This window comes from Halichondria panicea, chromosome 2 (genome assembly GCF_963675165.1).
Source record: "Halichondria panicea chromosome 2, odHalPani1.1, whole genome shotgun sequence".
NCBI classification, from domain to species: Eukaryota; Metazoa; Porifera; class Demospongiae; order Suberitida; family Halichondriidae; genus Halichondria; species Halichondria panicea.
The window spans coordinates 676,857-700,000 of NC_087378.1; the positions used below are offsets into that span (position 1 = coordinate 676,857).

General features: G+C 42.2%; 5 protein-coding genes across 5 annotated transcripts in view; 4 read left to right on the plus strand and 1 right to left on the minus strand.

The window, feature by feature from the left end:
• Window positions 1-3: 3 nt before the first annotated feature.
• Window positions 4-6,763, plus strand: LOC135331765 (uncharacterized). The gene is made up of 17 exons (XM_064527008.1): window positions 4-599; window positions 979-1,752; window positions 1,901-2,120; window positions 2,343-2,513; window positions 2,579-2,830; window positions 2,974-3,093; window positions 3,350-3,490; window positions 3,632-3,775; window positions 3,997-4,147; window positions 4,462-4,655; window positions 4,861-5,072; window positions 5,133-5,271; window positions 5,330-5,464; window positions 5,530-5,676; window positions 5,838-6,088; window positions 6,224-6,378; window positions 6,475-6,763. Exons 1-17 carry the CDS (start codon window positions 49-51, stop codon window positions 6,609-6,611), a joined length of 3,894 nt encoding a protein of 1,297 aa, XP_064383078.1. The 5' UTR covers window positions 4-48; the 3' UTR covers window positions 6,612-6,763.
• A 1,144-nt stretch (window positions 6,764-7,907) lies between these two features.
• LOC135331773 (tripartite motif-containing protein 3-like) lies at window positions 7,908-11,796 on the plus strand. The gene is made up of 4 exons (XM_064527016.1): window positions 7,908-8,283; window positions 8,448-8,597; window positions 9,644-10,062; window positions 10,313-11,796. Exons 1-4 carry the CDS (start codon window positions 8,013-8,015, stop codon window positions 11,687-11,689), a joined length of 2,217 nt encoding a protein of 738 aa, XP_064383086.1. The 5' UTR covers window positions 7,908-8,012; the 3' UTR covers window positions 11,690-11,796.
• Window positions 11,797-11,835: 39 nt separating this feature from the next.
• LOC135331764 (uncharacterized) lies at window positions 11,836-19,432 on the plus strand. The gene is made up of 17 exons (XM_064527007.1): window positions 11,836-12,333; window positions 12,600-12,808; window positions 12,968-13,104; window positions 13,325-13,727; window positions 14,268-14,425; window positions 14,606-14,768; window positions 14,900-15,011; window positions 15,451-15,611; window positions 15,805-15,934; window positions 16,043-16,185; window positions 16,325-16,415; window positions 16,476-16,580; window positions 16,819-17,017; window positions 17,124-17,221; window positions 17,379-17,562; window positions 17,697-18,090; window positions 18,318-19,432. The coding sequence occupies exons 1-17, from the start codon at window positions 11,920-11,922 to the stop codon at window positions 19,324-19,326; spliced, it is 4,110 nt and encodes a 1,369-aa protein (XP_064383077.1). The 5' UTR covers window positions 11,836-11,919; the 3' UTR covers window positions 19,327-19,432.
• LOC135331779 (sphingosine-1-phosphate lyase-like) overlaps window positions 19,341-23,144 on the minus strand; it is a 4,827-nt gene continuing 1,023 nt past the window's right edge. The window contains exons 2-10 of the mRNA XM_064527028.1: window positions 21,278-21,711; window positions 21,088-21,204; window positions 20,865-21,016; window positions 20,702-20,801; window positions 20,332-20,446; window positions 20,100-20,221; window positions 19,943-20,045; window positions 19,755-19,870; window positions 19,341-19,678 (exon numbers count right to left, since the gene is read on the minus strand). Coding sequence (XP_064383098.1) covers window positions 19,559-19,678; window positions 19,755-19,870; window positions 19,943-20,045; window positions 20,100-20,221; window positions 20,332-20,446; window positions 20,702-20,801; window positions 20,865-21,016; window positions 21,088-21,204; window positions 21,278-21,711 — 1,379 coding nt within the window. The 3' untranslated portion in view covers window positions 19,341-19,558. The remainder of the gene's footprint in view (window positions 19,679-19,754; window positions 19,871-19,942; window positions 20,046-20,099; window positions 20,222-20,331; window positions 20,447-20,701; window positions 20,802-20,864; window positions 21,017-21,087; window positions 21,205-21,277; window positions 21,712-23,144) is intronic.
• The window catches only part of LOC135331800 (14-3-3-like protein 1), a 1,920-nt gene continuing 653 nt past the window's right edge, over window positions 21,878-23,144 (plus strand). Inside the window, exons 1-4 of the mRNA XM_064527054.1 lie at window positions 21,878-22,071; window positions 22,408-22,629; window positions 22,797-22,935; window positions 22,994-23,144. The exon at window positions 22,994-23,144 is cut by the window's right edge and continues 10 nt beyond it. Coding sequence (XP_064383124.1) covers window positions 22,003-22,071; window positions 22,408-22,629; window positions 22,797-22,935; window positions 22,994-23,144 — 581 coding nt within the window. The 5' untranslated portion in view covers window positions 21,878-22,002. The remainder of the gene's footprint in view (window positions 22,072-22,407; window positions 22,630-22,796; window positions 22,936-22,993) is intronic.

Genomic DNA, 23,144 nt, shown 5'->3' on the forward strand with positions numbered 1-23,144 from the left:
CAGCGGTCAACAAGCAGCCCTAGATCAGAGAATAGAGAAACCTCAAAGATGCTGTATGTTGGACTATTACTTGCGCTATCTCTAGTTGGAAATACCCATGGTGATGTGGAACCTTGTACTGAACTGAGTGATGATTTTACAACTCAAAAGCAAGACAAATTCTCTGACCTTGCTAGTCTAATTCCCCGGTATGTGCACGACTCAGGGAATGACACTGAGGCATGCTTGAACTACCAGAACACTACCCAACCACCTCCATGCAATACCCTCTATTATGTACTAAATGGAGACAACAGTACCCGGCATAGCAATGATGACGTTGCCATTTATCTGGGACCTGGATTGCAAAGACTGACCAGTGCCACCGCAGTCATTAACAGTCGGAGGGTGGCTATCATTGGATCTGGAGAGGGTGTGACTTTCATGAATTGCGGAAGCTACCTCGAGACGGATAGAGTGTGTCAATTTACAAACTTTCAAGTACGGAACTCAACATTTGTGTTGATTACTGGGATAACGTTTACGCGTTGTGGACCAATAACTTCGAGTGTTTACATCGCATTCTCTAATCATCTCTATATAGAGAACTGCTCTTTCGTGTAAGTCAGTAAAGTGTGTGTAGATGTACACATACGTACCTTTAAATGTTCCACTATCGAAATGATCTATGCTGGGCGATTTTTCCTTGGTTTGATAGTTAATAAAATAATGTTGAGTGCTCAAATTCACAAAATTGTGTTTCCTTTAAAGTCCTCATCTAATGTTGTGTTTAAATCAGTGATTGCTTTCAGATACATACCACACCTCCCCCCCCACACACACACACCCCACCTCCCCCCCCCACACACACACACCACACCTCCCCCCACACACACCTATTAGGCTATACACACACACACACACACACACACCCCACACACACACCACACACACACACACACACACCCACCTCCCCCACACACACACACACACTAACAGAGACAACCTGTCCCCTCCTTTGCTCCTTCACAATACACCAACCGTTACCTTCAACAATGTCAACTTCACAAACAACCACCCTGAGAAGTTAGACAACGAAACGGCTATACATATCTGCTACTTTTCCGGTGGACAACGAGACGTGTTCTTTATCGACAATCGTACAACTTCAGGAGCCATTTCATTCTACATTGAAGATTTGAGCACGAGATTTCTCATCATTAACTCCACTTTTTTCAATAACTCTGCGAGGCCTGATGATGACGTCACCATTCCAAGACTATCGAGTGCTTACGGCCACGGGGGAGCAGTGAATATTCGACTACTGAATAGTTACTCCAGTCGAGTCTGTATCGCTAACTCTATCTTCAGTGAGAACTATGCAGATGCTCATGCAGGTGGGCTAGCCATCTCATTGGCTGGTGTATCCATTGCAAACGAGTTTTATATTGCGGACTCCATCTTTGACGGAAACTACTGCAAAATTGGGAAATGTACGGGAGGCGCTGTGGGGATTGATTTCTTTAGCAACACAAGAGTCAATACGATTTTGTTCAGTAAGACAAATTTTACCAGAAACAAGGCTGAGTCGAGTGGAGCCATTTCTCTGTCCACGTTTGTGAGTGCCCAATACGAAGACGGTATGTCTGACAGTCTCAGACTGGATGAGTGCATATTTGAAGAAAACGAAGCGTTTTTTGAGGGAACCGCATTTGGTGCTTTCTCCCTGACAAATGCAAACCAGATCGGAGTCCCTATAGAAGTTTATAACTGGTAAGGATTCTTTATTTCCTATAACACCAAGTAGCCCAATAGTGTATGTTGTGTAAACTTTCTTTGACTACAGCTTTGATTGTGTACATGCATATTGCTGCTAATTCGTAAGTTGTATTTTATAAATCGATACTTTGTTTTGTTGCAGTCGTTTTGATAATAATATTGCAACTCGTGGAAGTACAGACACAACTGCAGTCACAGCTTACAGGGTCTTGATAACTTTTAAAGGGACTAACTCGTTCAATAATAATGTTGGAGGTGGTCTCTCGCTATTGAGCTCTAGGATGGACGTGCAGGGAGATCTCACATTTGATAACAACACTGCCGTGTTCGGAGGAGGCATTGCCATGTCTGGTAGAAGCTTGGTATGTTGTGTGTGTGTATGTGTGTGTGTGTGTGTGTGTGTGTGCGTGCGTGTACGAATGTGTTTAGTCCCTTGAGGATATACAATTACTGAAGTCCTTTAATTTGTTAGTTGTGTATATATATATTTTTTGTAGCTTACATTACGGTGGCTGTTGATTTAGCACAAAATTGCTAAAAAGCTGCAAAAGCTTTGCCAATCTTATTAAATTTCGTTATTTCAGATTCTACTGTACGAGAACTCGTCACTGGATCTGTTCAACAATAAAGTGTCTGAGTTTGGCGCCGGTATCTATGTCGAGTTTGCATCGAGTGACTTCGTCCTCTCTGTACTCAATACTGGCTGCTTCATGAGATACTACAGCAACCAAGTTGGTATACCACCCACACAATGGGTAAGTATGAATAACAGTTGAAGATTTCATTTCTGATTAATTTACTGTTTTTAATTTCTTGTTAGCAAACTCAAGTGAGATTTATCAACAATACTGCTCGGTTAGCTGGTGCTGCGATCTACGCTAACGACATGAGCCGCTGCAAATGGATTGGTGGACTAAATTTCACCGATATTAACATTTTTCAAATCCCAGCGGAGGCGGGATCACCTTTCTATCTGGAGAACAACACGATCAGTCGTGATGTTGCAGACTCCACCTTTGTGAGGAATCAAGCACTGGCCACTAATGCTGACAACCTCATCACCAACACCACTGTCAGTATAATAATAATAATCACTTAATTCCGTAAACCTTTTCTGCTTCATAGGGCTCAGTTTATTTCCCTGTGTAGTTTATCGGATATTTACTGAAGCTGTATTGTTCTTTTCATGTAGTGTTTTTGTTTCTTTGTCTGCAGTTTCGTTCTGACTCTGCTGTGAGTTATGGAGAAAGAGTGTCCGTCTCCCTCACTTCTCTGGATCAGTTGGGCAACTTCAGAGAGTCTGTCTGGTCTGTGAATGCTCCCCTAGAACCACAGGTTGGTTCGTACACACATACCCTCTCAGTTTAGTTTAGTACTGACTATAATTATGCATCTCACCTAAAATTGGCAATATCAATAAATCTGGTGTACACGCAAGAAAATGTACACATAATGAAACATGTATGTGGGAAAGTTACTAAGGGAAAGTATATATACATGTATAGGTACACACAAGTTTAAACATTTACCTTTCAGTAGAGATCTGGGCATAATAATATAAAATCCTGAATATCCCCCCCCCCCTGTGCAGCCGCTGGGTTCCCTATCCAGCAATGACTCCACCTTTGTGTACGATGTCCCCAGCCAGCAGCTGCTCACAGAGAGTGGGGAGGTGACCTTCATCAACAACTCGGCAAACATATCCGCTCAATTCACATTCCTCCAAAATCAGGTAAATCATGACAATACTACTTAAATGTATGTTATTTTTGTTAGTTCTGCTGTACAGTGTAATATGCCTCGCTGGCATAGAATTTATCTTGGTAGAAAACTATACTCATGATATCTATTTCTGGTGTTTATTCTCACACAGCTTGTTACCTATCCTGTAAACCTGACTATATCTGGATGTCACCCTGGATACAAGCAAGATAACATATCATCAAAGTGCATGTGTGACGATCAAACTGGAGTCATTATCAGATGTGACACCGCTAGCAGATACTTTTATGTGCAAGTAAGAAGTCTGAAAAATGGGAACGGCTTTAGCAAGTCTTTAATTGAAGGTTTTGCCCTCGCAATATCAGGCAGTTAGCCGGGGTCTAAGTAAATAAATGCTCAGGATTATAGTTTTGCCTAGGATACAGTAGGTATAACTATATACACTGTGTATGAAAGGTGATTGCTTAGTACACATGTACATGTGTTGCAGTGTTAGTAGTGTTTCTCTCCGTGTAGGATGGACTCTGGATTGGTGTGAAGGAGGACAACACTCTCATCTCCTCCAACACTATTCCTGGATTCTTGAACTGCACTCGTCAAGGTTCACTGCAAGGCTGTCTCTTCAAGTATGATGAGCCTGAGAGACAATGTGCTGATGGGCGAACTGGTTAGCACACACACACTCACACACACACACACACACACGCACGCACACACACACGCACGCACACACACACACACACACACACACACACACACACACACACACACACACACTCACACACACACACACACACACACACACGCACACGCACACACACGCACACACACACACACATACACACACACACACACACACACACACACACACGCACACATCATTGCAGTAACAAATTCTGGTTTAAACAAAAACTAGTCTAGGCTTAACTTACAATGAAATGTATTTGAGAATACCTGTAATAATGATTCCATTGTTTCCAGGGAAGCTGTGTGGTGAATGCTTGGAAGGCTATGGCCCAAGTTTTGACCTGAGGTTTTGCAGCAAAGGTTGTGTGCCGGGAGGTGTCATATTGTTCATCTTCATCTGCATTATAACAATGATTGGTTCACTCTTCATTCTCTACTTTGATTTCCCCATACCAAATGAGCTAAAAGGAGTCATTTTCTTTACACAAGTAAGAGATACATACTAATATTTCTATATCGAGAGGGCCTAGTGTTCGATTGCCATAACAACCCAACAAATAAGAGAGAGTTGGGCCAAGAATCCATTTTAAGTCTGATGCAGTAACTTTGGTTTTGTATGTATGAACACAACTTGTAATATCTGATGTCAATAGTGATGCTCTAACTCTACTGTGTGCTATCATTGTTTTATAGGTGATCGGAGTAATTTATCGGAATACACCTTATTATGTGAACATTTCGCCAAGTGTCATATTTTTTGACTTTCTCCTCAACTTTCTTGGCTATGCAATGCCTTTCCCAATCTGCCTCTGGCCTGATAATAAAATACCAGCGTACGGTATGGCCTTCCTTGGGTTTGTGCCTCCTGCTATTGCTCTCATCACAGCCACCGTTTATATTTGCTTGTAAGTGCTCCCCTCCCACCAAGTGTTACATTATTTAAACCACCTCTTTATTGTGTGCAGTGCAAAACGCTCGAGGCGCCTAAGTCAGAGAGACAACTATGGTTTCCATGGATTCTATTTCCTGTTTCTGTTTATCTACAAGTACATCCTGGATGCAAGTTTCAACTTCATCAGTTGCACACAGCTAGATGGGGAATATGTGCGTTCATTTTTACCTTTACCAAAATTTGATTCTTACGTACATGTATTCAATTTAGGTGTTTTCCTATCAAGGAACAGTGAGTTGTTTTGAGGCACCGTTTGTCGTGCTCTTCATCATTGGAATTGTCCTTGTGATTGGACTTGGTATAGTTTTACCAGCGTATGCTATCTACATTATCTATCAACCAGAAGTGAGTTCTTTACTGTAAAAAATGTATGCATTTCAGTGAATGTACATCTCTATATTTTTTCGCAGAAAACGATTCAGATATCGAATGCGCTCACCCATGGCCTCAAGCAAAGAAAGCGATATCTGTGGTATGGTGTGTGGGACATCTGGAGGAGACTGCTCTTCATAGTGGCCAATCTATTCTTGTCTGTGAGTACATCTTCTACTGTTCTGGTAAGTCAATCGTAAATGTACATTCGATCATTGTTCAGGATAGAGTACATTGTAGCTTATACCATGTCAGTATCAACACAGATGTGACATTATTGTAATGGTACGATACATTTGTATAATCATGGGCCCCATAAATTTATTCATTGCGCTCTGTTCTACAGTTCATTGATTGCATATTCATCATGGTGTGTCTGATTGTCATCTGCCTTGTCCAACCCTACAAGAAGTATCACATCAATTTCATGGAGTCTTTCATTATTCTTTGTCTGTTTGGAGCCACCCTCGCAATACTGGATAGTGAGGACATCTACGTTGGCCCCTTCACTTCGGTTGTATTCATTTCAATCCCGTTTCTGTATGCGATTGTGTTTATTGGATATCGGGGAATAAAAAAATTCGGTTCCATGGGATGGTAAGTCGTAGAATAAATTGTTTGATGTATGTGCATGTAGCTATACTTACGTCTACCTACTGTACTAAGAGCGTTTATTTTTTTAGGTCTAGCTATAATATCCAACTTATGCTCTGGTTCGAACTGTTCTTACAGGAACAAAGCGAATGCAAAATGGAATCTACTCGAGAGAAACAATGTTAGGAAAATTATCGAATGCTATGAGTCAGTGAAGAAATATTTTAGTGAGAAGAAACAGAAGGTGACATCCGCATTCACTTATCCTTCTTCACCAGAAGCAGACTCACAAAGTAAGACACATTACTGTAATGGAGTACCTAGCTAGCCTAGTGATGTGCTAATAGTGAATGTAATTGATGTTAATAACTTCTTTGCTTGATGTACAGATCAACGTGACAGTGGTTATAACTCAAACACTAAAGACAGCATTCAGAGCAACTCGTCAGGCGGGTCTAACGAGAAGCCAACCAGTCCGACCATATTCCAAGAGGCTTGTGACCTCAGAGAACCATTGCTTGATTAATGCATGTACTTATAATTATGTATTGCTGGTTATATACAATTTGCTTGTCATTTATTTTTATTGTCCCCTTTTTTTATGGAAGATTACATTATATGTTCTCACTGCACATGCGCACACACACCAAGGCCTAAAAAGTATATTATTTTAGGAAAGTTACATGTAAATTTTGCATGGTTCAAATTTTGCATGTTCTTTTTAATTAATTAACAGCAAACTTACAGCATTACTATTACAAAATAAAAAGCACCGCGGGTGCTGATGCCTCGGTGGAGGTACCAAAGCTACATTACCATAAAACTACTAATAGCTAGCTTTTATAAAAATATTTATATCATGAACATTTTTAATTTTGCTGCATGCAATCACAGGGAAACTTAAATAGTGGGTAATGATCGACCATTATTGTTGTTAAAAAAACGATCGATACCAAAAGTTAATACTATCACATTCACTGCCCACTTTATACAAACCACTTCCGGTGACCCAAAGTAGCGCTTGTGGTTATTCATGGGGCTCCGGAGCTGGTGGTGGGTGTCGGGAAACTGGCATCTGCCATCAGAGCGCTACTTTATCCGGAGTTCTGTAACTCTCAGTATGCACTGCTCGGTGTGGTGTACTTTATGCTGCCCTCGAAAGCAGTACTTATGCTACCTTAAAAAGTAGTACTTATGCTGCCCTCGAAAAGCAGTACTTATGCTACCCTAAAAAGTAGTACTTATCCCCTAAGCAGTTTCTGGCCAGACCGCTTTTTTTTTTTACGTTGGCACTCAGTTAATTATAATCTGCTTGCCATTGTTTCGGCTTATATAATTGAGAGTGACAAAGTTAATGTGGCATTAATATGTATAATAATAAGCAATAGCTAGCTTCTTCAGCAGCTCTTTCTGACTCTCTTGTAACTAACAAAAAAGCTAGCGCTAAAGTGCAAGTTAAGGCTAACTCATAAGTTGAATGGAAAGTTTGTGCGAACAGATGATGCTATGAAGTCTGAAGTCTTCAGAATCTTTCATAGCATCATCTGTTCGCACAAACTTTCTTCAGCGAAGAGACTGCAACAGCCTTCAATGTAAGTCAAACTAGCCACTAGCCATAACTCGAGAAAGAAGCTTTAGTTTGCTAATTCACGAATCAAGAAAGTGGCTAGAAGCCTATAGAATGGAGGGAACATGTTTGAAAAAACATTGGAACAGACACACACCATACTATCTAGCACACACACAGTCAGCTCCCTCGTGCGGCTACGCCTCGAGGCATAACAACGATCTAGCAAAATAATTGACACATTAGCGTAGTGTGTGTAAGTTGTAACGATCTTTACCTTTGACCTGAAAGTAAAAATTAATCTACCATCATCTAGCTAGCCGGCGCGGCCTAGCCAGTTAGTTATCAAGTTGCCCCCCTATGGCTTATCTGAGTGATTTCTCCAACTCTGCCCCAAGCTCTGGAAACTTCCCTTCGACTAGCTCTGGAAACTTCCCTTCGAGCAATTTCGCCTCTGGAGATTACCAGAGACATTTTGAAGATGTGGACCAGAGTCTGAGCTGTGCTGTTTGTCTGGTCCGGTTCACAGAGCCACGACTCTTGGCCTGCAACCACACATTCTGCAAGATATGCCTCGAGAAGATTCTAGAAAAGAAAGCAAAAGATGTCGACAGAGAAAAAGATCAATTCGGTACGCTTTCATTGAATATGAATGTATAATTTGGAGTTCTATTTGATATTAATTTGTACGTGAATGTTTACTCTTGTCGATAAAGTATATTGTGTGTCTCATAATTATATAGCCATAATTAGTGTAGATTTTACAACTGAGATAGTATTAAAATTTGTGTACAGATGACTACGAAATAGAATGTCCTCGCTGTCGTAAGATCACTCGACTCGGGGATGGTGGGATAGAGACACTGCCCAAGAACTATGACCTGGATCAAGTGGTACAGGCCATGCCTCCCGAGCCAACACAGCCATTCGTCAGACAGATATCAAGTAGGTCACAAGACACTATAATGTGTGCAATTAGATACATTCTTACTGGAAAATGTAGTGTTTTCCCTTTGTCCGTACAAGGTTCTTGTGTTGTTGGTTTCGCGGGTGTATTGTAACTATATTGGGAAGTTTTTTGCTGTGACTATCTAATGCCTTAGGGAAAGCTTCCCCTTTCTCTGTGCAGTGTTGTGTTTATTAGTTGAACTGCTGAGGTAGTGTGGCAGTATTGTAGAGGGTATGGCCTCTGTTTAGTCCTCATGGATGGCGTGGCTTTTCTTGAAGAATGAGAAGTATGCACTTGCGTTGAGGGCTCTGTCACGTCTGAAACTGAATCCTTATGAGAATTATGAAACAATGATAAAGTAATCAAGACCATGTTTAATTTATGGGTGCGTGTAAGTGTGTATGTTACATTACATTAACTTTTAATAAGGAATCAAGCTTATACTAACTTCCTTGTGTGGCTTACCTTGCTTACATCTCTAGGAGTGCTGGTTTATACTAACAAGCTGTATAAATAGTCACAGTTCAAACCCTATGTTGTGCTATATACATGCATGTTGTCCAGTGAGTGGGCGGATCAAAGCAATCCAGTACCGTATAGCGGGTAATTTTCGTGTGGTAAAATATTCGTTATTTTCGTGGGCAAGCTGACCTCCACGAAATTTGCAGGCAACGAGACTAAACGAAATTTTTACTCACGAAAACCACTGTTTCTCGAGTTGAACAAATTTTTTTACCCACAAAATTTAACCGCTATACGGTACTCTGTACATGTTGTATATGGCATATTGCACTGGCACTGTGTGTAAATGCAGTAGATTTTGTGAAATCTGCTTTTAGGACTTGCACCAGCCAGTTGTGGGAAGAAAACATAAGAATTTACTATGGAATTCACTAAATTTTTATAGGGGAAAAACTTGACCTATCAGAAGAGTTTGGGCAACAAGCAGGCGCCCTCGTGCAACATGCCATATATTACACTGGATGACATAATGCCCTCGTGCTGGGCAATAACTAACAAACACACACACACACACACACAGTCCCCATGTGCTCCTTCCATAGCAAGGAGCTTTGCTACTACTGCAGAACAGACAATACTTTGGTCTGTGCTGACTGCTTTGTCGAAAACCATCAGGGGCACGATTTCCAACATGCTAATAAAGTTGGTGAGGAAGAAAAGGACAAATTTCGTGATAGCTACTTTGAAACACTTGAAAAGGAACGGCAAAAATATCTTTTAGCCGTTGACGAGGTGTCACATGTGATGAAAACACTCAGACAAAAAGGTGAAAAAACAAAAGGAGATATTCAGGAACATTTTCAGAGCGTACGCGATAGTTTGGAGAGTAGAGAAAACCAGTTAGTATTGGAGACACAGAAGATTGTCACTCAGAAGGTGGACAAACTGTTGGAGCAGGAGAAGCTGTTGAAGGAGATATTCGAGGGGCTGGACAAAGAGGTAGTTTTATAAGTACATGCACAGTGTAGCTCAAGGCACGATTTGTGTGTAGTAGGTACGTACAGTATAACAAACCTCAATTGATCCATTGTGCATCTATTCTTAATTGCAGTCTTAACAAGAGCATTTTACTTATAGTATGGAATGGTATAGAGTTTATGCATGTCATTACTACCGAGCCTGGACAGACAAATTATTCATGCACTTGACCAACGTAACTAACTCTTGTCTGTTTCTTCCTCCCCTGCAGTACGAACAGTGCAAGAGGCTCATGGATGCAACGACTCTCAATTTTCTCAAGGACAAAGACAAACAAGCAATGAGTGTGAAGACGGTTATGAAGAAAGCCTACAATGTGGAGCGTACCCCAGTTGAGTCCCCCTCCCAAGGCCCCTACTGGCACCACCCCAGCACTTCTCTCACTGACGCCGAAACCAAAAGTGGAGTTTTTTGTGATTCAGTTTCCTCAATGCACACGGCTACAGGCTCGGGGCTCACTAAGGCCTTTGTCGGTAAAGAAGCGACTTTCAGAATCGAAGCTCGAGACAAGTACGGCAATAAAAGCTTCTTAAAAGGAACGCCCCCTCAAGTAACAATATCCGGCCCCAAAATGAGGGAGGAAGTCCACCACACAATCGAGCAATTTGTTCCTGGGGAGTATGTCATCAGCTACACGCCAAGTTGCGTGGGTTGGCACACCATTTCCATCAGAGTGAATGGAGAAGCTATTAAAACACCCGATTGCAAAATGATTGTTTTAGGCAGCAAAGATTATCTGAAAATGTCTAAACCGCTGGAGAGTGTTATGAAATCGAGACTGAACTTTGAACCACCTGTGTCCACTATGAGAGGTGTCTGCGTGCTACCAAATGGTTGGATAATATTCGTCGATTCGTCTTGCCTTCGTGTGATCGATGGTTACTCTGGTAGAACATGTCAGACTATTGGTAACTATGGAAACGCTCCCGGCCAGTTTACTGGTCCTTATGATGTCACTCTGACCCCACAAAATCACATCTTTGTTACAGATGTGTCGAATCATCGTGTGCAGCGTTTTGCTCCTGAAGGCAACAATCGCTATCGATACGTGGCTCTCTTTGGATCGCAAGGAAGTGGGAAACAGAATTTCAACAGCCCTGAGGGCATTGCTGCATGGGGTGACGAGCGAGTCTTCGTAGCAGATAAAGGTAACAACAGAATACAAGTCTTTTCTCAGAAAGGCATGAAGCATTGTGCTACGTTTGGTAAGAGAGGTGAGAGACCGGGACAGTTTAACCAACCTCGAGATGTCGTCGTGGGCCCCGATTTTCTCCTCGTATCTGACACGGGAAACAAACGAATCCAAGCACTAACTTTCGATGGGAAGATTCTAAATACATTTGGAGGCTACAACTACTTAGTGTTCAAGCCGCGCACACCGTCATTCATTGCAATAGACTCTTATGGATTCATCTTGGTCACGTACAAAGAGTCGAACTTGATCACCGTTCTAACACCCCAGGGAGAAGGAACAGTTGTGAACCAATTCGTAAGCAAGTTTCTCAAGTCCCCATTTGGTATCTGCGTTGACAGACAAGGGAACGTTGTTGTCACTGACTCTGCTAGTTCTCAAATTGTATGTTTCTAATGTATGTTTCTATTAATGTTCGTTTTTCTTCTGTGCTGAATTTTGTCTCCCTGATTTTGTACATGACAGTGTTCTACTATTGTGTGGGTGTTAATTAACAATTAATGGATGCTGGGTTGCGTGGGTGTTGAAATGGGTGTGGTGCATCTTTACCATAAAGCAAGCATGCTAGCTAGCTAGCAACAAGTTTTACAGCCAATACATCAGCTCAGCTAGCTATTATATAAACAATGGTAGTATACAGAGCGCAGATGCTTGCACTATTGCTAGCCCTATCGCTATGCACCCTGAGGGTGAAGACCCAGCCTCCAAGCCCAAGCCCAAGATTCCCCCTCCTAACCAGTTGCCTAGCAAACACCACATACAACAGGTTGAGCTGTATCTCCTGCGACACAAACATAACAGTGGACCCAGTGAATGGAGACAATTGTAGCCAGTTAAATGAAAACTTGAGTGGCCATACATGCACAGAGTTGGAAGATGTGATTCAAAGCCTTTCAATTAAAGACACCTTCCACACGCCCTCTGGGTGTATTGAGGTGACCGTACTGCCTAAGGCTGCTGGTGAAGCATACACTGTGTTTGATGATCCGAATCGATTGATTAGACAGAACGTTGTGTTTACTGGAGGCAGCTCACAACAGGTTTGTGCGTCTATCAGTGTAGTTAATTTATCCTCCAGGGCTGATTGTACTGATTAACGAGGAAGCTCTATGGTAGAAGTTTTGGCTGTTAACAAGATCAACAATTTTTACTTTAACCACATGAACCCTAGGCTTAATCCCATGAGTAGTTGTGATCCCAATTTGGGCAAGCGTTCTTTCATTTCCATGTCTGCACACTCTTAGTTTCAAACTAATAACAATCATCATAATGGCATAGTAACTTATAATAATCGTTTTTTTCTCAGCATGCCCGAGTGGTGTTCATTGACCAGGGAGGAGGGGCTATGGGAGGGGGAGGAGGGGCTATGGGAGGAGGAGGAGGGGGTGTGCCGTATGCCCTGAGGTTCAGTAACAGTGACCTGGTTGGTATCACTGGACTAGAGGTGATTGGAAATACTGGCAGGATCGGGGTGGAGGATGTCAATACAGTCGTCATAGAAAACAGTGTATTTCAGTAAGTTACACTAGTGAGTAGCACCATATCTCTTTGTTTGCTCTGAAATTAAAATTGTCATTGATCACAGGAATTTCTATATTGGAACTATAAGTGGGTCACATGGTATCTCATAACAACACATTACCAATATTCATACACCCACCCTCATGCATGCAGGTACTTCAGTGAGGGTGCTCTGGACCTGTACAACTGTCCCACTGTGCTAGTGAGTGAGAGCCAGCTGCTCCACAACGGCCCCTTCACCTCAGGCAATCTGTTAGAGTACAGGGGAGACTCAGCTGGACTCTCAGTCGGTGTGTGTGCATGGTAGCCATTGGTGTGTGTGCATGGTAGCCATTGGGTGAATGATAGAGAGTTGCTTATACTAGGACAAAGTAGCTCTATGTACAGCTTCCGAAGCTCTGTGTTATAGTATCAATGGCATTGATAATTTTATAGTGATTTTCAGGCCCTAAATAAGGCCATACAACTTTGATACAATTTCAATGTGCTACATACATTTTATTTCTGCAGCTATCAACCCTACTACCCCCGGTCCTCCCCTTCAGCTATATATTTACAACTGCACGTTTCGTAACAACTCTGTGGGGGTGGGCTCAATAGCAACCAATGATGCGGCCGAATCGTCTGACCCCCTGGCCCCAATTGACAGTAATGGCACTAACAGCAACATGGGCGGTGGAGGTCCAAATCCTTCGAGAGGAGAGAAGTTTCAAGCTGTCGGTGGAGTGGTTATGGGTAACCTGTTTACGAGCAGAGGGGGTGGCCTAGCTGTGATAGTGAACGATGAAGAAGCAGCGGATGTGGTTGTGTTTGGGTGCGTGTTTCAGGAGAATGGAGCTCTTGCGTTCGGTGGAGGGATGTACGTTGGACTGGACGGGAAGTCTCAACACTCCGTGGTCATCAACCAGACTGAGTGAGTTATCTCTTTGCTCTGAAATACTTTAGACTACAGCGGATTGCGGTGCAACTTGCAACAGCTGCAAAACCACAATTAGATTTGAATAAGGCCACTTCTACAAAAAAAGAAACAGTACCTAATCTACCTAACAAGGGCAAGTTGGGTCGTCTGCCCCAACTTGATTATATACCTGAGAAGGAGTATGATGTATTCAAAATTTAGGGAAATTACTACTGATTTGTATAAGAAAAGTCCCCAAAGAGGGAATCAAACCCACGCCTAATCTATCATCTAATCTACAAAGCCACCACCCTAACCACTAAGCCACACCTATTCTGTCCCTAGTTATTACACCTCCTAGTCACACACACATTACAGACTGATACTTTTCACTATTAATCTGTACCTACTGAGTCATTCTCTCTGTTAAATGTAGTCTAATACTGTTGTGAATGATATCGTTGTGGAATTCACATGTATATACTTAGAATTGTTCAAGCTAGCTCATGGATACATGGGTAGAATCCTTGCATTGGCATTCTCGCCTACACACAGGTTTCGCAAAAACAGTAGTCCATCAACAGGGGGTGGTCTACACATGAGCTTCCTGCGAGAAGGGGAGCGAGACTTTGATAACAGGGTCATCCTCGTTGACTCTCAGTTCCTCAACAACGAGGCTAACTACGGCGGCGGAGTCTATTTCCTCCCCATAGGTGAGGGCAACTAGCTGTCTGTGAATCAAGATCAGGGGGTAGTTCCTACTATGTACATTTCAACCCCCAAACAATTGAATTTGTACTACCGGCATAATTAGTCTTACTTTAATACTGCTTACTTTAGTTGTTGGTGTGTTAGTCTCTTATGATGTCATTTACTGGACCCTTCTTGTGCAGATATTGACCCCTCTACAGTACAAGGAGATGCTCAGATTGGTGTGTTTGTTCGATTTGAGAGGTGCTTATTTTTCGGCAACATTGCACAAGAAGTGGGAGGAGCTTTCGGTGGGGCCTTCCGTATCCTAGCCTTCAACACTAAACCACTAGATTTCATTGACTGGTAAGAACATGTGTGATAATATACTACAACTTTATTTTTGAATCTAAGTATCGTATATGGAGGGTCTTTAGGCTCTATGTTCTCACCTTGAAAGCTTCACCCCATACTGCCCCCCCCCTGGTCCCCTGTAGTACGTTTGAGAGTAACAAAGTGGGCGAGGCTGGTGTGGTCAGTATCGCCTTCTATCCCATCAACTTCCACGGTGACAACAAGTTCCTCAACAACAGAGGAGCCAGCCTCAGCGTGAGTTTGCAACCTCACTTAAAAAATGCAAACCTAATAATATTATTTGCATAGTATAAGTCAACCACTACTGTAACAGTTTACACAATGCATACACTACAGAGGAGTTCTGACCATGCGTGCATGAATCACTACAAGTTCAGTGCATTGATGTCATTGCGGTCACGTGATAACGTCCAGGCCAAATGCACTAGCACTTGTAGTGATTCGTGCACGCATATCAAACCTCCTCTGATTCGTATCCTACACACATGAGGTCAATTAGTCTAAGTATTTCAACTTTGGTTTTCCTTTAAAATTTTTTTTCAATTGAGGTGAAAAGGTTGTACATTAATTATCAATGTTTTGTCCATTGCTTTCACTAATTGCAACTCTTTTCTTTATGCCTACTAAAACTGCTTTTATTGTTATTGACTGTCTCGCTCTTACACTGATGCAGGTGATTAGTTCGCGTGTGAGTGTGTACGGCTCCCTCCTATTCAAGGACAACAGTAATAGTGAGAGTAGCGTGCAGGACCACGGTGCCATGTACATCACCTCACAGGGACAGGTGCAACTTAGCGCTGGAGCTACTCTCTCCTTTGTCAACAATTCTGGAATGTAAGTAATGAAATAGCCTACAACAATATCTTGGGAAATGTCTACTAAGAATCAACAAAGGAGTACTCACACAAATTAAAGTTCATTGACATAATTGCAACCCTGACTGTGTATAACATGCATTGTACTTGTTACTAATAATTGTGTTTCACAAGTGTATTGTCTTGTTATTGCTCCTCCTGTGTGTGTCCAGCACTGGTGCAGCTCTACATGTGGAGGCCCCTCACGTACCACGACTCTTCTCCAAGCTCAGGGGGAACCCTCTTTGTGTGTTCCTCTTTGAGCAGGGCAGGCTCTCTCCTAACCTCTGGCACCTGAGGAATGTCAGTCACTAACCTACTCTACACTTACAGCTATCTTGTTACTATACACAACATAGCTGTATAAAGGCTTTACAATTCTGTAATAGTATTGTATGTGTGTGTGTGTAGTTGTCTGTGGAGTTCACTGGCAACCAAGCGTCCGTGGCAGCTGCTGTGTACATCAATAATATGGACCTCTGCTCCTGGAGCTCTTCCAGTCCTCCATACTTCAACAGGGAGGGGGTCTTTCACTGGAACTTCATCAATCTCACGTGCGTTTGTAGTAACTTTAGTACTGCCTCTAACAATTCCAATAAGAAATGTAGCTGTCATAAAATAAGAAACCATGGGAACATGGGCCTATAGGCATAAGTGTGCAATACTGACCCACTTTTATTCTTTTTAATACAGTGACAATGTCAACTATTTCCACAACTACTCGACTGAATCGCAATGGGCTGTGCAGACTCCTGTAACCAGCCTGAACATCATGAGGAGGGAGGCAAGTGGAAAGAGAAATGCTATTTTTGCTGTTTTTTATGCAGAATGGTTTGTTTCTCAGGCGGAAGCGTTTCCTGGTGAAGTATTTAACTTTCCTTTGGCTGGTTTTGATGAATTAAACACGGTCACTTATGTTGGTGCAAGTATATCAGATAACTCAAATGAGGTACATGTACCTCTATTGTACATGTAATCAATCTATTCCCCCCCATCCCACTAGACTATTAGCTTGCTTACTCATGCACGATAACGGGCAGGCCCTGTATCATGAAGTGTACATATATGTAGCTTGCATTGTACCTAGACAGCATACTCAAGTACTACGAAGACTTTTCAGTGCAGTTGTGATAGGAATTGTGTGGTTTTCTTGACTTCAGTGATCTCTAATTCCCCTCTATTTGCAGGACTCAAGGTTTCAGTTCAGTCCCTCGTCTGTGAGCCTAGACCAGGTGAACAGAACCGCCCGCATCTCCTACACTCTCCCCCAAGGTCTGACAGAGGGTCGAGTGATGAGGGACGTCCGTGCTCTGAATCTATTCAAACCAAACAGACGCTCAGTGGTGAAGGATTCCTTCACCGTCTCCACCAGACGATGTCCACCAGGTAACGTGGTGTGTGAAGTTGTCATGGTTTTCAAGCCCCTAGACTGTTATAAAATGTACGTTTTTTCTTCTGAGTGTATGTCACTATTGTCGTCTCGTACATACAGGTTTGATACTGATGGACATGTCGGGACTCTCTCGATGTGTTTGTGACGTAGAAAGGCCTGAGATTGTCACCTGTGAAGGAAGACTGATCACTCTAAACGTGAGTGCTAGCTCAAATTGTGAATGTATTATAATTTTCACACATGCATGTAATCTGTACCCATAAGTTAGACTGCTTCTACACCATCAACAATTTATGCCTGAAAAAGCTCCCAATTAAATGATAGACTATTTCCATTGGCTATTTCCTCCCATAGACCCACTTGTGGGGGAGTATTGACACTCGTCAGGCTCGAGACACGTCTGCCAACACCCTCCTGGCCCTCCCCTGTCCAGCCGGCTACTGTCAGTGTAGACTGGGGAGCAACTCAGGTCAGAGGGAGTGCACCTTTGTCTTGGATCCTGATGAACCAGACAGCCAGTGCAGCTGCAACAGAACTGGTGTGTTATTATTTTAACTATATCACCAGGTATTTTGTCAGTATAAAGACATTTCTCAACAAACTAACCCGAGGACAGTACTAACACTAACGTGTACATGACTGCATAGTAACCATGGATCCTTGTATGTACAGGTGTGCTGTGTGGTGAGTGCCCTGAGGGGACTGGTCTCAGCGTCCTCCTCAGTCGATGTGTGTCCTGTGATTCACTATTTGGCCTTCTCATCCTCGCTCTGGTTATTGTCGACATGGCCATTATAATATTACTACTCATCCTCATGAAGCCCATTCCACTGTGGTTCTACCCTGTCCTCTGTTACCTGCAGCTGCTCCCACACTTCACCGAGTACTTTCCCATCACCTTTGAACTTGTTCGTCCGTACATTATCTTTGTTGCGAGTGCCCTGGGTCTCTACTTTCCCTACGATTTCTGTCTCTCGTCTGAAAATAATGCAGTCGGTAATTATGCCCTTCGCTATCTACCACCTCTGCTGGCTCTGGTTGTTAGCATTGTTGTCATTATAATAAGGTGAGTCAGAGCTATGGTGTGTGTTCATGTACTAGTGAGTGAGATGTTCATTTCTAAACCCTAGAGCTCCAATGGCTGTAAGTACGGTGCAATTAAGGCTCTGAATTTTTTACAAACACGTATTTAATTGGTACACTGTGTGTGTGTACACTGTTGGACTGTAATTGTTATGTGCTGTGGTTCACAGGTTTCTGTACTGACTGTGTTTTTAATTCTCTTTCTCATAGGTCCCGAGTTTGTCGTCCTTGCTCTTGGCACGGTGTCTGGTGGCTCGTGCTTCTCTTATACACTCCACTCTTGCACACGTCCATCTCCATCCTCAACTGTCCCATCATATCAGCACAAGACAACGAAAATCCACTACCTAGGTGGCAAGTCAATGGAAACATGAAATGCTTCAATGGAACTCACATACCAATTGCTATCTTGGCCATACTAGTTCTGATCTGTTGTGTTGCTCTGGTCCCCATCTGTATATTGATGTCCTTGAGTCAGATCAAACGTCCGAGATGGATTAGATTTCTAGAAGAGCCCTTAACGTGTGCATATAAAGACAGTTACAAGTGGTGGTCAGGAATTGAGTTGGGAAAACGAATTGTTCTTGTCTTGTTCGCTATTGTCCTGCCCAACAATGACTATGCTGTGGTACTAACTTTGATGGTGATAATTGCTGTCGGCAGCTACTGTCAACCATATAAGCAGCTGTTTGTCAATGTATTGGACTTACTTCTAGCCTGTGATATTCTTGTTATGCTTATGCTCCGAAATACACCTTATTTGGAGGACCAATATCAAGTGTTCGAAGAAACAGAAGTTGGTACAACAATGGGTGATGAACTATGCAGTGAAAGATTTACCGAAATCACAAAGATGGTCCTTGTTCTTACTCCATTCTATTACGTACCTCTGGCAGTGGGCGTGGCTGTGTTGACGTGCTGGTTACTTTATCATACCTACAATTTATGTACACAATCAAATTGTGCTCAAAAAGCAAATTGTGTTCGAACAGAGGAGGAGGACACGCCTTACGAACGTAGATATTCAATGAAGGAAGTGAGAGCACGCACACAAACTATTGTTGACCTGAAGGATTTAGATCCTGAAACTCCAAATGACGAAACTGAAAGAAATTTTGAAATGCCAACACAAAACTCAACTGTGAAACTTATTTCTGCGGCCAACAAGAAACAAGAACAAACTAATGGAGCAAGTACAGTATCAGAAACTAATATTTAGAACAATTCTGCACATAATTAAAATGTATAATTATATTAAATGTATATATGCATATTTATACCCACAATACAATTTCTAAAATTTAGTGTCCATTAAAATCAACAAACACACTAGTACTTACAATATAGCATGTATAAAATGTCTATAGAGTCTTCACTATTATAATTATTCTGACCAGCAAACAATATTATACTAGGCACTCTAACAGGGCAGTATATACATCGTCTTAAGGCTATGAGTAGACTTCGTTGAAGAACTCAATGAGGAAATCTTTTACAATAGCTTTGTCTGGGATGACGCCCACCATGCCGTACACGCCAGCAGAGCCTTTCTTTGCCAGAGATGGATCAGCCTGGATGCATAAAGAAGGCAAAGACGTATAATATAAAGAGACCACAGTACATAATTATAAGAGTGTCACAAATCACCTTGACAGTGAGGCAAGCTTCTTTGAGATCCTTCAAAAAGTCATTAGCAGACTCGAGAGTGTGCGAGGGGAGAACTGTGCAATGCAGGGTCTCTAGTTGTCGCTCAATTTTCCAACCTAGAGGAGAGAGAGAGAGACATATTATTTACACATGATAAACAATAATTATTACAAGTAAATGTAATATACCTTTTGTTTCCATGAGGTCAGCAAGAGCAAACACACCCAACTTTTTGTCGGAAGAAGCAAAGGAGAAAATAGTCATATGTGGAGTGCCGCACACATACAGTCCCTGCACATGCAAATCACACACTGAAATAATATGAAGGGGTCGGTCTACTCTCACTTCAATAGATTGAATCCCTTCTTTCATGTGAGTAGCAATCTCCATGAGCCTCTTAGCAACTTCCGTGTACCCATCTTGCCCCATACACTGCAGGACAGCCCATGAAGAAGCTATGTTGCCACCTGTACAGCAATGTGATTTAGTTGTAAAGCACATTCAATACTACTACATAGCCGCTGACACTTATAATAGTTATAGCTATCGTGTTTAAAATCTTCACCCATGCACACACCTGGCCTTGTTCCTGCCATACTGGGAGAGGCAAACAGTCCTCCAGGCCACTCGGGGTAAGCAAATATCTGGTACTTGCGAATGCTGGCACTCCGATACACAATTACACTTGCTCCCTATGTACGTGTATGGAAGTAAATGGTACACAATTACACTTGTTCCCTACATGTACGTGTATGGAAGTAAATACATCACTGGTACACAATACACAATTACACTTGCTCCCTACAAGTACATCTATATGGAAGGGTTTGCTGGAAAGTAGAGGCTATAATGTACACTACATTATGTGTTCTGCATAATTATAGTGGATTAGAAATACTATCTAAAACATACGTGGATGCAAATCTATAGTACATTGAGCCATATACCTTTGCTCCCAGTCCATACTTGTGTACATCAGCAGACATTGACATAACAGCTGGTAGTCTGAAGTCAAACACGGGTACCTTATAGCCAAGCTTCTCCACCCTACAGTTATATATTACATGCATTGTACGCTCAAATAGTATATCTTTGTTCAGCAGCTCTCACCATGGTAACATGAATCCACCAATGCAGGAGTCTACATGAACTGGAAGTCCCTTGTCCATTGCAATCTGTGATACTTCCTCCACTGGATCTACCATCCCATAGCAATACTCTGTTGCCGAGGCTACCAGGAGAATTGTGTTGGGAGTTATTGCCTGCATAATATGAAGTAATGCAAGTATAATTATGCATGCATGCCAGTATAATTACAAAATTACTTGTATACCTTCTTGTATTCAGTCATGTTCACTGTGAGGTTTGGGTTGAGAGGTACATGAACAATTTTGACATCAAAGTACCCTGCTGCTTTTTCAAATGCTGGATGGACAGTTAGAGGAGCCACCTATAAAGAAAGAATTAATGAAGTGCATTGATGCAATATGCATGCACACAGTTTGTTTAATACTGTGACCTACTATTTCTGGATGCTTTATGCTTGGGAAAAGACTCCTAGCTCTGTCTCTATAAGTCTTGATAGCCATCAGTAGACTCTCTGTGCCACCGCTAGTGACCGTGCCCACACAGTTTCCATCACCATTCAGCATGTTTGCCACCATCGCCACGGTCTCCACTTCAAACTGCCTCAAGCTCGGGAAAACCAACGGATTCAAAGCATTCTCATGCATGAAGGCATGGAAGAACATCTTTACAATAGCTGACTTGGAATCCTGAGATGATTCTTCATTGCTTGCGGAATCGGGCCACTGAAACAAGTCGAAAGCTTTTTCTACCGTATCGAATCTTGCATCCTTGGATGTGTAGACGTAGGCGAATATCTTTCCTGTATGAGGATCAATTTCTACTTTCTTGCGTCGCTTCAATTCATCAAGGAGCTTCTCTTGTGATAAGCCTGTAATAATAATCAATAATTATTATTTTTATTGTAGTAAAACTACAACGTAGCTCCTTCACAGACCAATTTTTTTCTAATAGAAGGGTGTGTCAAGTTCTATTAGAAATAAATCGGCCTGAGAACAAAATGTGTACACGCCCCCCTCATACTTTGGTACACATTCCACACGCCCCACTGCACTACAGCTACATCCTTCCTCGATCTAGATCACATCTCAGAGATCTTCTAGCCCCGCGAACCTACACTCTCCTGAATTCCATTCATTCGTTGAGTTAAACACACAAGACAATGGCAGATGTACTCGCAGAAAAAGCTAAGCTGGCTGAACAAGCTGAGAGATATGAAGATATGGCTAAGGTATGTAATGTCTAGCTAGCTAGCTACTAGAAAACTTGTTCAGACTGTATGAGACATTTTTAGTTAGTATCCCCCATTCACTGGGCTAGCTAAGATCTACCTTTATGTGTGTCGGAGGTCGGTAGACTAGAAAATTGGATGGCCATGCCCCAAGTATTTGTCTGGTAACAGGAATAGTTCAATCCTAGCTATAGCGCTAAAGAATGTAGAGACATTCTTGACGGATGCTATTAGTGTTAGTGCTAATTGGCTGCGAAGCTTTAAACTACTCGTGTTGTCATACACTCGATTACCTATGCCAACTTTGCACGTGTAATTCATTATCTTCCTTTACAGTTTATGAAAGAGCTAGCTGAGAAAAAGCGTGAGTTCAACACTGAGGAGCGTAACCTGCTGTCTGTAGCCTACAAGAACGTAGTGGGGGCAAAGAGAACCGCTTGGAGGGTGTTGTCTGCCATTGAAAGGAAGGAAGAAAACAGCACGGAGAAGACGGACCTGATCAAAGAGTACAGACAGAAGATTGAGAAAGAACTTGAAGACATTTGCGATGAGGTCGTGGTAAGTGATTTTACTGTGTGGAAATTCCATTCCATGATCACTCTAGCCATATATAGCGTGGGAGGTGTTGTCTTGGTATCTACCTGTAACATGTGGTATGCAATTAAGAGTGGGAGTCCTACCTGTGTACCGTAATACTGACATACTTGCATTTTCCTTCTCTACAGAGCCTACTAGAGACGTGCCTCATTGTTGGTGACCAAGAAACTGACGAAGTTGCGGTTATTGAGAACAAAGTGTTCTACTTGAAAATGAAGGCTGACTACTACCGCTATCTGTCCGAGATACGCACACCCAACGTAACGGGTATGTTGAAAACTAACCAGTGATAATCAATTCTTCTAACTCATACTAATTATTTCAGAACATATCAAAAAATCAGAGCAAGCCTATAAAGATGCTCAAACAGCAGCAGAGAAGTTAAAGCCAACTCACCCGATCAGACTTGGTCTTGCTCTTAATTTCTCTGTGTTCTACTACGAGATACAAGACGAACCTGACAAAGCTACAGCATT

Excerpts from the sequence above, each read along its gene's own strand:
- LOC135331765 (XM_064527008.1), top strand. The coding sequence starts at position 49 with ATGCTGTATGTTGGACTATTACTTGCGCTATCTCTAGTTGGAAATACC. Across the intron at positions 600-978 it reads ATAGAGAACTGCTCTTTCGT|AGACAACCTGTCCCCTCCTT; the intron begins GTAAGTCAGTAA and ends ACACACTAACAG. Across the intron at positions 5,272-5,329 it reads CACAGCTAGATGGGGAATAT|GTGTTTTCCTATCAAGGAAC; the intron begins GTGCGTTCATTT and ends TATTCAATTTAG.
- LOC135331773 (XM_064527016.1), top strand. The coding sequence starts at position 8,013 with ATGGCTTATCTGAGTGATTTCTCCAACTCTGCCCCAAGCTCTGGAAAC. Across the intron at positions 8,284-8,447 it reads CAGAGAAAAAGATCAATTCG|ATGACTACGAAATAGAATGT; the intron begins GTACGCTTTCAT and ends ATTTGTGTACAG. Across the intron at positions 10,063-10,312 it reads TCGAGGGGCTGGACAAAGAG|TACGAACAGTGCAAGAGGCT; the intron begins GTAGTTTTATAA and ends CCTCCCCTGCAG.
- LOC135331764 (XM_064527007.1), top strand. The coding sequence starts at position 11,920 with ATGGTAGTATACAGAGCGCAGATGCTTGCACTATTGCTAGCCCTATCG. Across the intron at positions 15,012-15,450 it reads ACAGAGGAGCCAGCCTCAGC|GTGATTAGTTCGCGTGTGAG; the intron begins GTGAGTTTGCAA and ends ACACTGATGCAG. Across the intron at positions 15,612-15,804 it reads TTTGTCAACAATTCTGGAAT|CACTGGTGCAGCTCTACATG; the intron begins GTAAGTAATGAA and ends GTGTGTGTCCAG.